This window comes from Austrofundulus limnaeus, unplaced genomic scaffold, assembly GCF_001266775.1.
Source record: "Austrofundulus limnaeus strain Quisiro unplaced genomic scaffold, Austrofundulus_limnaeus-1.0 Scaffold20, whole genome shotgun sequence".
In the NCBI taxonomy this organism is placed as follows: Eukaryota; Metazoa; Chordata; class Actinopteri; order Cyprinodontiformes; family Rivulidae; genus Austrofundulus; species Austrofundulus limnaeus.
The window spans coordinates 956,166-968,648 of NW_013952422.1; the positions used below are offsets into that span (position 1 = coordinate 956,166).

The window sequence follows — 12,483 nt, forward strand, 5'->3', positions numbered from 1 at the left end:
GGGGGGGGGGATTTTTTTTAATTAGGGAACTTGACGGTCGAGTGATCAGACATTGTAATCTTTTTAAAACATCACAAAAACAGACCTCCTAACATGAAAAGAAAGACCTACAAAAACTTAGGGTGTTGGTCTTATGTTGAGGCAAACACAGCAAGTAAAGACCCACAGGTGGTATTATTAGTCTCCACAGATTCTATTGGAGTGGAACTAGGGACAAACATCAGTGGGTGGTAAAGCATAGAAAGTAAGGCGTTTATGGGTCTTTCTATGATAACTGGAGTATTATTAAGCCATGTAAATGAAATAAAACAAATGTACGTGTTTTACATGGTCAGGAAGACTAGAAAACTGCTATATATATACCGTAAATGTGGTTCATTTAGACAACTTTTTATTAACTGTTTTCCTGAAATCATCTTTTTGTGATGAGTAACGTTGGTTTTTATCATCCATACATTATAATATTCTGGGCATACAGTATGTGACATTACGCAGCATTTATTTACCAATGTAAACAGATGAAGGGACTGAAAATAGGTCAACAATAATGAGATCCATGGAAGGCCTGTTTGTGATTGATAAGTTTGACATACTGGTATGTATCTATACTCAAATTTGTTGAATAAAAATACACAGATAAAAAAGAAAATGTTGAAATGGTAAATTTACCGCTAAAGCTCAGCAAAAGCCCTGTGCGTTCGAATGCTGAGCTCTGTTTTTATGGCTCTTCTCCACTCTGCTTAATCCTCAGTATTGAACAGTTTAAACTCCATATCTCTTTTCTTTGTGTTTAGCAAAAGACTCGTTCTTATATTTCCATCTAAACATCTCCCAGATTCTATTCTCATCTGATTCCACCTTATTTGTTAACCTACACCAACTACAGCCGACCTAATGTACATCAGTTATACGCCTCAACTTTCTGCTTGGGTTTTGACCTATTCATGCTTTATTTACAAACCACATACCCACATTTCAGAGTTGCATGTATCTAGGAAACTACTGAAGTAAACTCTTTCAAGCTGCATCGTTTGATACAGTTCGCAATATATTTTATTTTACAGTTTGCAACGAGTTTCTTTTGATGTTAACAAACAAATATGTGTGGAAATAGAAAGTGAGAAGGTACTTCTGGCAGGCTGACTATCAAGTGAACTCTATTCATTCAGGGTTTACCACGTAGACAGTCACTGCAGTCTACGCCAGCTGACTTTGGCCTTGAGGTGGAGTACACCTTGGACACGTCACCTGGCTAATGCTGAGACAATCATTCATTTACTCATGGAATAAAACAAGATAAAAATCACAATTTTCCATAGAGACTGGGACATGGAAACTCGACAAACAAAGACAGGAATTATCCGGCTGGTTCAAACGCAGAACCTTTTTTGCAATTCTCAGCGAAAGCCCTAATATCAGTTTCATCAGTCCAGTGATTGTGGTAGAAATCTGTTTTAGATCAAAATAAACTGTTCTGATAACCGATTCATGGGTGTCTTTTTAAATAAAGTAATACTACAACACATGTCTTTTTGTCAAATATTTTGTTTGTTTTTGAAACTGGTTCAAAGCAAGCTGACTGTTTGACATTATTCCATGCAAAATTTAACAAGTTTCATAGAAAAAAGGTCCAAAAAAAAGCAAACTGAAAGATGCATACACGAGTGTAAATTAGATTAGAAGATTTAAGTATGACAAATGTGGTTTACAGCTGCAAAATAAGGAGAGGAACTGAAGCAGTAGATTTGAGAAGTTGTTGGTTCACAGAGAGAAAGAAAAAAAATATCAGCATGTTACTATTTTTGTTGCACAGAACATTATCTGCGTGATAAATTAAAACAGCAAAGCAAGGAATTTCTCAAGTGTTTAAAAGAAAAACTCCTCCAGGTGAAACAATCAAGGGCAGTCCCTCCCAGACTGTGCTGACCTGCTCTGCAGCAGTGAACCTTCCCCACATGCAGATGCTCTCTGCCTGAACGCTGTTCTCCTATGAGCTGGCCAGAGGCAACACCCAACGCTAACGTGCCAGGGGAGGATTTCCAGAGACTCAGTAAGAGCTAAATAAACCAAACTCTGCCCCTGGGAGAGCAGTAACACTGGTAAACACTGGTCTGTGGCCTGGCCACAAAGCCGAGTCCTTGTTTTTACTTAATGATGATGGCAATGGGTTTCTGCACTGCTGCTTGTTACACTCAGACTCATCACTATGCTATTGCACGTGCATGTGTTTGTGAAACTATGCCTGAATATTTATGTCAAAAAGAGATTTCTTCTGGGACTAGACTGGTATAATTTCACTTTTAAGAAGCTGATAAATCTATAAAAAAACAGTTTAGATACAAGTAGGAAATATATACTAAAATATACAGCTGTTTAGCTGCTCCAAATGACTAGATTAAAAAAAACATTTCAATGCACAATGTGTCAATGCACAGCTATAAAGCTGATCTACATTTCCAGAGGCATAGTCTGAACTAGAGGAGTCCCTGCTGGTGACCGAAGACATGAGAGCAAAAAAAAAGAAAACAAAAGAAATCGTTCAATAAGATCCACTGTTTTGAACACAAAAATCTGTGTTTGTCAAAGAAAGACAATTCTGAATGTAAAGATAAAGAAGGAATAATACACGAGGCTGGCCTATTTGATTTATAATAATAGCAAAATATGAAACATTAAAGTAAGTTTATTTGGATATATAAACCTAGGTTTTGGTCATTTCTAGAAATCACTTTACAGAAAAAAAGAGCAAAATCAAAGTATGATAGTTCATAAAATCACATCACGAATCCTGCATAAAAATATCGTAACTGCAAACCATTATGTCTACTTTTCAGTTGTCTATATATCATGACACATGTCTAATAAGGCCAAATGTAATGTATGACAGACAACGTATGATAATTGTGTATGTCAAGTGCACTACTTAGAGACGATTTATTTAGTTGAAAAAACAAAAGTTATCAAATGGTTTGAATTATGTATGAATTGTAGCAGATCAGAGACAAATAGGAGCTATGTAGAAAGATTTTAAAAAATTTAAAAACACATACCCATCGTTAGAGCAGGTCATAAACTCCTCTTTAATCTTGGGGTGCCAGCACCCACAGTTCAACATAGCTGTGTGTCCCTGTAATGAGAGCAAAGTGACCATGAAGAAAACTTGACATTTTAAACACTAGTTTCCATCGACTTTGATGAGCTGCACACTGATGAATCACGACCTTGTTCCAGTTCCAGTCCAATACACTAAAAACTGTTTTCAAACTCTTGGTATTTAGACAAGCCACATAGTTCATTGTCAGGAAATAAGACAGGAGATTTTTAATTGTCATTATGATGCCAGAACACAACACAATTGATGTGGTTCCCTCTATCATAAAAAATAAATAAATAACAGTAAAAAGCATAAAAAATTAATGAAGTTTCAAAATGAAAAATTTTAATTTGTAAACTAAAAAAGAATAAATGCTGCCAAGACCAGCTGATCTCTATTGCAGTCCTACAGGACGCAAATATAAATCCAGTGATAAGGCAGCTGTTGTTCATCAGTTATCTGTTGTTTTTCAGTTTGTTGCACACCTAATTACCTCCACAAAACGGTTTTCAGTTATTTCTTTGAAAGTGCTTTTTATACACACCATTTAGTTATGTCACATCTGGGTGCAAGAGAAAGGGGTTTCCCTTGAGAAAAGGGCCGTTCGCTTGATCCTACTGTAACACCAACCTTCCTCAGCATAGAACTCAGCTGTGTCTCAATTCATGGGTTCCAACCGATGTTGGCTGCAGTTGACATGGGCCGTAGGCTGCATAAACAGATGAGAAATGAGAATATCTAATCTACAAAAGACGTATGTTTGCATGACCATGCACACTCTGTGTAGGATACTCAGACGCAGCCAACATTTTCTGGGTTTTGTCGGCTTTTTCGATCGTATGAGTAGGCGTCTATGAATTGGGACAGCGGCGCGGGGCTGTGACGTAAGCGGCCGACAAATAAGGCCGACGTCAGCTGCAACCCATGAATTGAGACACAGCCCTCGTCTTCAAACTGAACCATTGAACTCTGAAGCCGTGCCGCCCGCTGCGCCACAGCTTTAAATAGAGTCCCTCGCAGAGTAACTTCTAGCTATTTCCTCTGCTTGAAGAGTCCTGTGGAGAATTACTCAGAAGAAATTACTTTAAAGGGAAAAACCCAGAGAGAGGCCTCTATGACTGCGGGGTCAAAGAGGAACACCGGTGCGCTGCACTTATGACACACAGCTATTAGATCGCATGGAGAGCAGAGCTGTGCTGGAGCAGCAGCTGACTGAACGACATCGGTATGTGTGGATCAGGAACAGGGCCTGCATGTTCACTGTCAAAATACTTTAAACACAACACTTTAATGACCAATTAAGTGAAACCGCCTATGCCTTGATGTTTTACGGCTGAAAAAAGTATTACAAATTGCTGAGCTTTAAAATTTTATGGTAAAATACTTAAGAAAAAGCAATATGGACGCTCTGTGTGGTTCAACTACTACTCTGCTCTGTAATAACACCAAAACAAGCAATTATTCATTACAAGAGCTTCACAATTAGGCTGAATGAGCCAAATCCAATTCCTCTTCCTCAACAGTTTGGGACAACAAACTGACAATGACTTAAAAGAAGCAGGTTGACATTGATACCATCAGTAAACAGTGTAATGACAGAGAAGAAAAACAACTGATATATCTATTCAGGGACAACACCAGCATATCCATGTTTGTTATTGTAGCAGTTGCTACCAGCATACCTTTTTTTTACTTAATATAGTATAGTAACTAAGCACATTTACTTTGTTACAGTACTTAAGTAATTTTTTTGAGGACTGGTAATACCAAGTATTTTTTAATTGTAACCTTTACTTTTATTTCATTACATTAGAAGCATAAAATATACTGTTACTTCTTTACTTTAAAACTTAACACATTACAAATTAAAATAGGATCAGAAATCATCATGAAACGAGTTGTTTATTATCTCTAAAAACATGTTGAATTTAGTTAACCAAGTAATGCAAACTGGTTCCACTAAACTGGAACCAGTTTGGTTAAGTAAATTGACACTTCACTTCTTAGAGTGTGTGCAAAAGTACTTTTACCTTTCTGTTTATTGTGAGAAATTTTATGACTTTTACATAAGTTTTCTTCTCAGTGCAATTCATTTTTTTACCAAAGTCATTTTCTGTTAAGGTAATTGTACTTTTACTTAATTATTTCTTTCAAGCACTTTATACACCTCTGTTAATTGTTTTATGGATGATGGGGGGCTATAGCACTCAGTCCGGCTGTCTACTAATCTTGAAGTTGCTGATTTGTCTCCAGGTTACGTCAGGAAGGGCATCTGGAGTAAAATAATTTCCAAATGTTTCCTGCGAGTTTGCTCGCTGTGGGGACCACCGCAGAATGGAGCAGCCGAAAGAACAATAACACAAGTTAAATTTAATAATAATTCTAACCCTGAAGTGACAGTATTTGAGGCTCATTCCCAACACCAACCGTGAGCACTTACAGATTATTGTTTAAATCTTCTGCATACAAGGCAAAGGGCAATATGCATTTGTTTGGAATGCTGGTTTAATTGTCTTTCGATTTTAAGTGATGTTTGAACAAAACAGTGCAAAGAATGTGATATAAAATGAATATGTTAATGGTTTTTTATCTGTATTATCCCAATGTTTCAAATAAAGCTATTATTAGGAGCAAACTCTCCTGTCATTCTGCTACATGTAATTCAGTGAGTCCCCAAACATTCAGTGAACATGAGGAATAAATCAGAATAGCTGTATATCAACATGATTTATTTATCACACGAGACACAGGTAATCGACTGGGACACAGTCAGCAGGCCAAAACACATTCTCAATGAACCTGACTCCCCCATCAACTCCAGATGGGACTGAGTAGGATAAGAAGGTAGTACAGGACATTCAGGAAACCCCTTGTTGAAATCAATGGACCTTCACTTCAAGCACTTCATGTGGTCGGTATAAACATGTCAGAATGTGCTGCAGCTGGCACACATGGTCACTGACCACCAATACTGGCTGTCTTAAACACTAACACTAAAACCCAAACATCAAGTTCTAATTAGGACCCTTCTTTGTAGATTCAGGTGTAGGAATCACAACAACCCTAAACGCAAAAAGTGGAGTTCCTTTTTCCCCCTTCCTCTGCCCGATCACAAAGCATAAACCTTTATGCTCGCATCATAAAACAGAGCAGGTGCATCCTGTAACTACCAAACACTGGCATGGTGTCCTCCGGGAGCAAAACATATTATCATCCAGTCTGCTTCAGCCAAACACTCAGCATCTTCTTCAAGATTAAGTACAAATGTAAAGGTTTAAAGTCATTTGTATGCAGATAATTACACCATCAAAGGGCTCCATTATATTATATATCCTTTTTTAAACAAAGCATGTACTTGTATGTTTCCATTTTTCATTGCAATACTTGGAAAATGCGAATTGTTGCTGCTTTCCAAAATATAGCTGGTGAGCACAAAACCACTGACATTTTTAAGGTTTATTCCAAATCATTACAAAACAAGTCGTAGCTTTTATAGTTTGAGCCGTCATGGAAAAGTTATTTTACTAGGAATGTACTGTAAATAATTGCTCAAATCTGAAACTATTGCAATCAGAATCCAAAATGAATACCTGCCAAGGCATATTATGAGCTGGAAGAGTTTTTGGAACACACAAAAATAAACTATCATTTTTTTCAGTTTACCTGATTTACTTTCATGCATCATTAGCATTAATATAATAAATAACTAGATTAAATTGGGAGCTTTGGCACAGAATAAATTTTAAAAAATCGTGTTTCTTTTTCATACCTTGGTGTTGGCCATATCCACGATGTACTGGTCGCCCTTCACACACTCTATGACATTGAAGCCATCACGGTCCAACACTTTGGCCTGTGCATTGCCAGAAACCACCAGGATGACGTCGCCAGTAACACTGTACTGCAGAGACTTGATCTGATGGCTGACGAACACACACACACACACAACACAAGCAAAATGTTTCAGCTAGCACTCCAGTGATGATACATTTTGTTTTCAAGCTATAATCAGAAAAGGTTCTGTGTCAAAACAGTTAGTTTTCAGGTTTTGAAATGGATCATACAAGAAAATATCAAAGCATGACACATGTATTTTTATGGACAGCTGAAAATTTGAGGTAAGATCTATGGCAAATCTTAGATGTGCACCAAGAAACATAAAATAACAGAAGAACATTTTAAAGTTGTGAAAATTTATCTTTGAAACATAAATGTATAAATCACATGAATCCAGACTGAAAATGCATAAAACCTTATGAAGAAAAGTAAAAGCTTGTGTATTATTTAGTTCATATTTTGAATTTTATGTTTTTAATATAAACAGTGTAATACTTTTTTTATTTTAACAAGTTGAGCTTATAAATCTACAATGGTTTTAAAAGAGTAATGAAGAGAAGTACCTAAAACAAAAGATTTTGAGCAGGAAGTGAAGTCGGTGTTAAATAAAATTAGCAAAGAAAAATGTTCTAATATAAACAGTAAGACTACAGTAGGTACATTTATTACTGAAGTGGAACATAAGAGATGTATTAATCTTCTAAAGCTCAATAAAACTCACCAAGCCACCTTGTCTCTGTTAAACGAGTTAACAAGATGCTATTTTGGGGGTGAGTAATGACAAGCAGTGGACCTCATCTGCTCAGCTTTCTGAATGAAGCCCTGCTTGTTAGCAAACCAAACAGGCTACTGCATCGTACTGTAATCAGAATAAATGTAGCGTGTTTTTTTTTAAAGGGGAAGCCCGATCCAGCTCAGCGCACTGCTTCCAAAACCAAAAAAGGCATTTGATCCCTAATGACAGCTTCAGTTTAACAAAGAGTAAACACACACACAAATACCCACTTAACTCCACCATCTGCTTCTGAAAGCCTCATTTTGCATGAAAAGAGAGGATGTCACAGAGTAAGCATGAGACTTGATGGAGCTCAACAAACGCGCACGTTTGTGTACAAGCGGGCACTTTGACGCACCAAAACAAAGTTAGTGTATCTGGCGTTTGCATGATAACAATTAAACACATGTTAGGCAACTGTGTTGATGTTCTACAGACCACTCGCAAGGCTGAATGGATCTGAAGGCCTGCAGAGACTGATCCATCCCAGCAAAATCCCAGAAACGCACATCGTAATCATATCCACCTGTCACCAGCCGGGCTCCAGAAGGGTCCAAAGCAAGAGCTGATACCTGCGGAGACAAAAAGCTGTTTTTTACAGTCAATTTCCTGAACTTTTAGAAGTCAGAGATCAACTAATTCTAAATGGCTGCTTCTTATCAAGTCTCCACTAAAGGAGAAAAAATGAAGGTAAATAACAGTAAAAACTACAAATATTTTGTTTTAAAGGGTTTATGATACTTCAATGAGTCAAGAGAATTCTCAATTCAATAAAAAATAAAAAGATAAAAATTTAAGAAATCCTTTTCAAGAGTCTATACCAAAAGACTGACTTTAATCAAAAGCCTTACGGTTTTGGTACCATGCTGCAGAATGATCTCATGAGTGTCTGGAATCTTTTTCACAGGGTTCTGGGTCAAAATTTGAGAGAAAAGAGAAGCAATAAAAAAAGGATGAGCAGTTTGCTTTGTTCCAGTGTACTATTTCATTTAATTCCATATCATTTAATTAGCCTTTTTTAAGCAAAAACATTTATGCAAAGATTTCCTGAAAAGAATCACATTTCAAAGGTTAGGATCTAAGACTGCAAGCCGAGGGTTTGATCTAACATCCTAACCTTTGGATATTTACAAGACACTTTGTAAATACAGCACTAATAGATGCTGATATGTAGCAGGTGTCATTGGAATTTTGCAAAGATAAACAAAAACAAAACCAGTTCAACACACGAACAAGTCCATAGGTTTGCTTGTGCTGCCACCTTGTGGTGAAACTTTAAAACATCTAAGCAAAGAGGCTACTGATGCATTTTTCCCCCCTCAAGACCACTTTCATTCAAGAATCTGTAAAATGGTAAAGTTAAAAAACTGTTTGTGTGCACCTTACTTATGCCTCACATTGAAAATGTTGTCTCACATCTATGGCTTTTTATTTATTTATTATCTTTTATTTAACCAGGTAAGTCCCATTGAAATCACAGATCTCTTTTGCAAAATGATGTACATGATATTGGTCTGTGGGGGAAACAGGAGCACCTGGAAAAAGCCCATGCAAGCACGAGCATGCAAACTCCGCAAAGGACCCCAGGTCCAAACTGGGCATCGAACCCAGTACTTGTTTCTATGTTATAATTGGCACAGATTTTCCTACAGATTCAAAACTTTTGAGCAAAAGGAGAGTTTACATTCACATCCCTAACATTAACATAAAAACTAAAGAGCATTTAGAAACATGCTGCAATTCACAGATAAGCCCTACTATTATTGACATTTCAAACATACATCATCATCGTCGTCATCTTGTGCCTCTTCATCATCATCATCTTCTTCTTCATCCTCATCACTCTGTGCTGTGTTGCTCCTGTAACCTGGTGGAAGTGGAGGTCCCACAAGTTCATCATCATCCTCCTGGGCAGCTTGTTGGGGAGGCACTGGGGGCCCAATGAGCTCAGAGTCTGATTCACTGCTACTTTCATTTTTCTGTACCCTTAAAAACACAAAAAGGATATTATATATATATATAGACAAAAAAAATTTAATGGCAAATTCATTCAGGCTGTTTTAAGAGTTAATGCACTGAAGTGGAGGATGTGAAACTCACTAATCACAACCTACCTAGAAGAAGCAGCTGCACTTTTGTCTTTCTGACTCTGAGCTGATGGTTTGACTTGCATGGAGCTCTCTCCTTCCTCTTCCATTTGAACCTCCTTCTGCCGCTCCTCTGATCAACAAAGTATTACAACAAAGACACTTTTTTCACAAAACGACAAACCATGTCCAAACACTGCATGCACATGCCCTACCATACTGATACTTACCATGTTAGAAAACAATAGATGTGTCTATGAAAATTCATATCATTACAAATTATCTTATAACAAACTTACCTAACACTCGCTGACTCCTCTCGATAGCTGTTCGTCGAGTTTGCTCAAAAATTGCATTAAAGTCAAAAGTTCGAGCTTTTTTGCCTAGAAAATACAAGTGAAACCTGATTAATGTGCCATTGTTAAAAGTGACTGAGTGCTCTGTGGAAAAAACAGCAACAATCTGAGTATTTGTATCTACACTTACCAAATCCAGAAAATCCCATGACAGATCCAACATCTCCATCACCACTCATTTCACCTGCTGATATTAGTGGGMTTTTTTTTTTTTTTTTTTTTTTTTGTGGCATTGAAACATCATGAAATTGTCAATTTATTAAGAGAATTGCAAAGCCAACCTACTTTAATACATTTATACTTACAAACAACAAAGTTAATTTATTTTAGATTTTGGTAATTTCAACAAAATGACATAATACGATGTTTACTAATAGTAATTGTGCAGTAATATGATAACAAATTGTTATAATGCTATTACATTGCACAAAGATCTGCTTTGAAGGACTTACTACCAGTGTATTTCTAGCATACACACAATTTAAGCTAGCACCCTTTATTGTTTTAAGCAGAAATTATCATGTTGGGAGACGAAGACAGCGCACTAGTATCAGTAGTAAACAAACTATATTATGAAAATTAAACAAATGGGGTTGAAAATTGATAAAACATGTAAAAAAGCTAATGTTTTAAGCTAGCACAAAAGCAGCAATAGCTAAAGAATAATTTAATTAATCGAACATTAGTTAATAAATGTCGAAAGCTATGAAACTTAAGCGCGTATAAGTATGTTGCATTAGAGCAAGGAAATCCAGTGATAAATACACGTACTGACTGCAAAAACATCTTACCATCAACTTTTTTAGCATCCATGTTTCCAAACACGACCTCAGATCTCCGGAAGTAGTTCTTCTTCTTCTTCGTTTATTTATTGGCGGATTGCAAACAGCTTAAAGGTGTATGCCGCCACCTACTGTACAAGAGTACGTAATTCTATAACCTCCGCTAATTAAATTCTACTGTATTTTTCAATTTTGTATTATGTAGATATTTAAATAACGCTTTTCTAATAACACTTATTTCTTCTTTATCCCCTTCTGTTCCCAATATTCCTTTCAAGCTCCATTCTTGCTCTGCCTCTTCTACCTTTTCCTTTAGCTTCGCCCTTTGAGCAGAATACACATTTCATCAGAACATGTTCTACATTTTCTTTTTCTCCACCACCCTCACACTTTTCACTTGTCCTTCTTGGTAATTGCCATGCAGCTTGGTGAAAAAAGATCAACTGTTGAAGCAATTATTTAAAAAATGGAAGAAGCTGAACATGACTGCCAATCTCCATCGGACTGGGGCTCCATGCAAGATCTCACTGACCCTAAGAAAAGTGAGGAATCAGCCCAGAACTACACGTGATGGGAGGAATGACCAGAAGAGAGCTGGCACAACTGTTTTCAAGGTTATTGTGGGTCATGTCATACACTAAGACATCATGGTTTAAAATCATGCATAGCAAGGAAGGCTCCCCTGCTTAAATCAGCATACGGTCCAGGCCTATCTTAAGATTGCCCATGACCATTTGGATGATCCAGAAGCATCATGGGAGAAAGTTATGCGATCAGATGAGACCAAAATAGAACTTTTTGGTCTTAATTCCACGTGCTGTGTTTGGAAGACGAAGAATGATGAGTACCATCCCAAAAACACCATCCCTACTGTGAAGCATGGGGGTGGAAGCATCATGTTTTGGGGCTGTTTTTCTGCACATGGGACAGGACGACTGCACTGTATTATGGAGGATGACAGGGGGCCATGTATTGTCAGATTTTGGAGAACGACCTCTTTCCCTCAGTTGAAGCGTTGAAGCTGGGTCGTGACTGGGTCTTCCAACATGACAATGACCTGAAGCACACAGCCAGGATAAAGGAGTGGCTCCGTAAGAAGCATACCAAGGTTCTGGAGTGGGCTAGCCAGTCTCCAGACCTAAACCCAATGGAAAATCTTTGGAGGGAGCTCCAACTCCCTGTTTCTCAGCGACAGCCCAGAAACCTGGCTGATCTAGAGAAGATCTGTGTGGAGGAATGGGCCAAAATCCCTGCTGCAGTGTGTGCAAACCTGGTGAAAAACTACAGGAAACGTTTGACCTCTATTACAAATAAAGGCTACTGATTTTCACAGGTGTTCAGATCCTTATTTGCAGCAGTAACACATGAATAAATTATTTAAAAATCATACATTGGGATTTCTGGATTTTTTTTTTTTGATTATGTCTCTCATAGTGGACATCTAATCATCTAAGATGAAAATTTCAGACCCCTCCATGATTTCTAAGTGGGATAACTTGCAAAGTTGCAGGGGGTTCAAATACTTATATTTAACTCTACGCGTAAAACCCAA

At 37.3% G+C, this 12,483-nt stretch overlaps 1 protein-coding gene across 1 annotated transcript in view; it reads right to left on the reverse strand.

Moving 5' to 3' along the window:
* Nucleotides 1-10,989, reverse strand: part of wdr70 (WD repeat domain 70) — a 40,052-nt gene extending 29,063 nt beyond the window's left edge. Inside the window, exons 1-9 of the mRNA XM_014003723.1 lie at nucleotides 10,941-10,989; nucleotides 10,280-10,336; nucleotides 10,093-10,176; nucleotides 9,821-9,926; nucleotides 9,488-9,692; nucleotides 8,558-8,617; nucleotides 8,145-8,278; nucleotides 6,864-7,017; nucleotides 3,051-3,127 (exon numbers count right to left, since the gene is read on the reverse strand). Coding sequence (XP_013859177.1) covers nucleotides 3,051-3,127; nucleotides 6,864-7,017; nucleotides 8,145-8,278; nucleotides 8,558-8,617; nucleotides 9,488-9,692; nucleotides 9,821-9,926; nucleotides 10,093-10,176; nucleotides 10,280-10,336; nucleotides 10,941-10,962 — 899 coding nt within the window. The 5' untranslated portion in view covers nucleotides 10,963-10,989. The remainder of the gene's footprint in view (nucleotides 1-3,050; nucleotides 3,128-6,863; nucleotides 7,018-8,144; nucleotides 8,279-8,557; nucleotides 8,618-9,487; nucleotides 9,693-9,820; nucleotides 9,927-10,092; nucleotides 10,177-10,279; nucleotides 10,337-10,940) is intronic.
* Nucleotides 10,990-12,483: the final 1,494 nt, after the last annotated feature.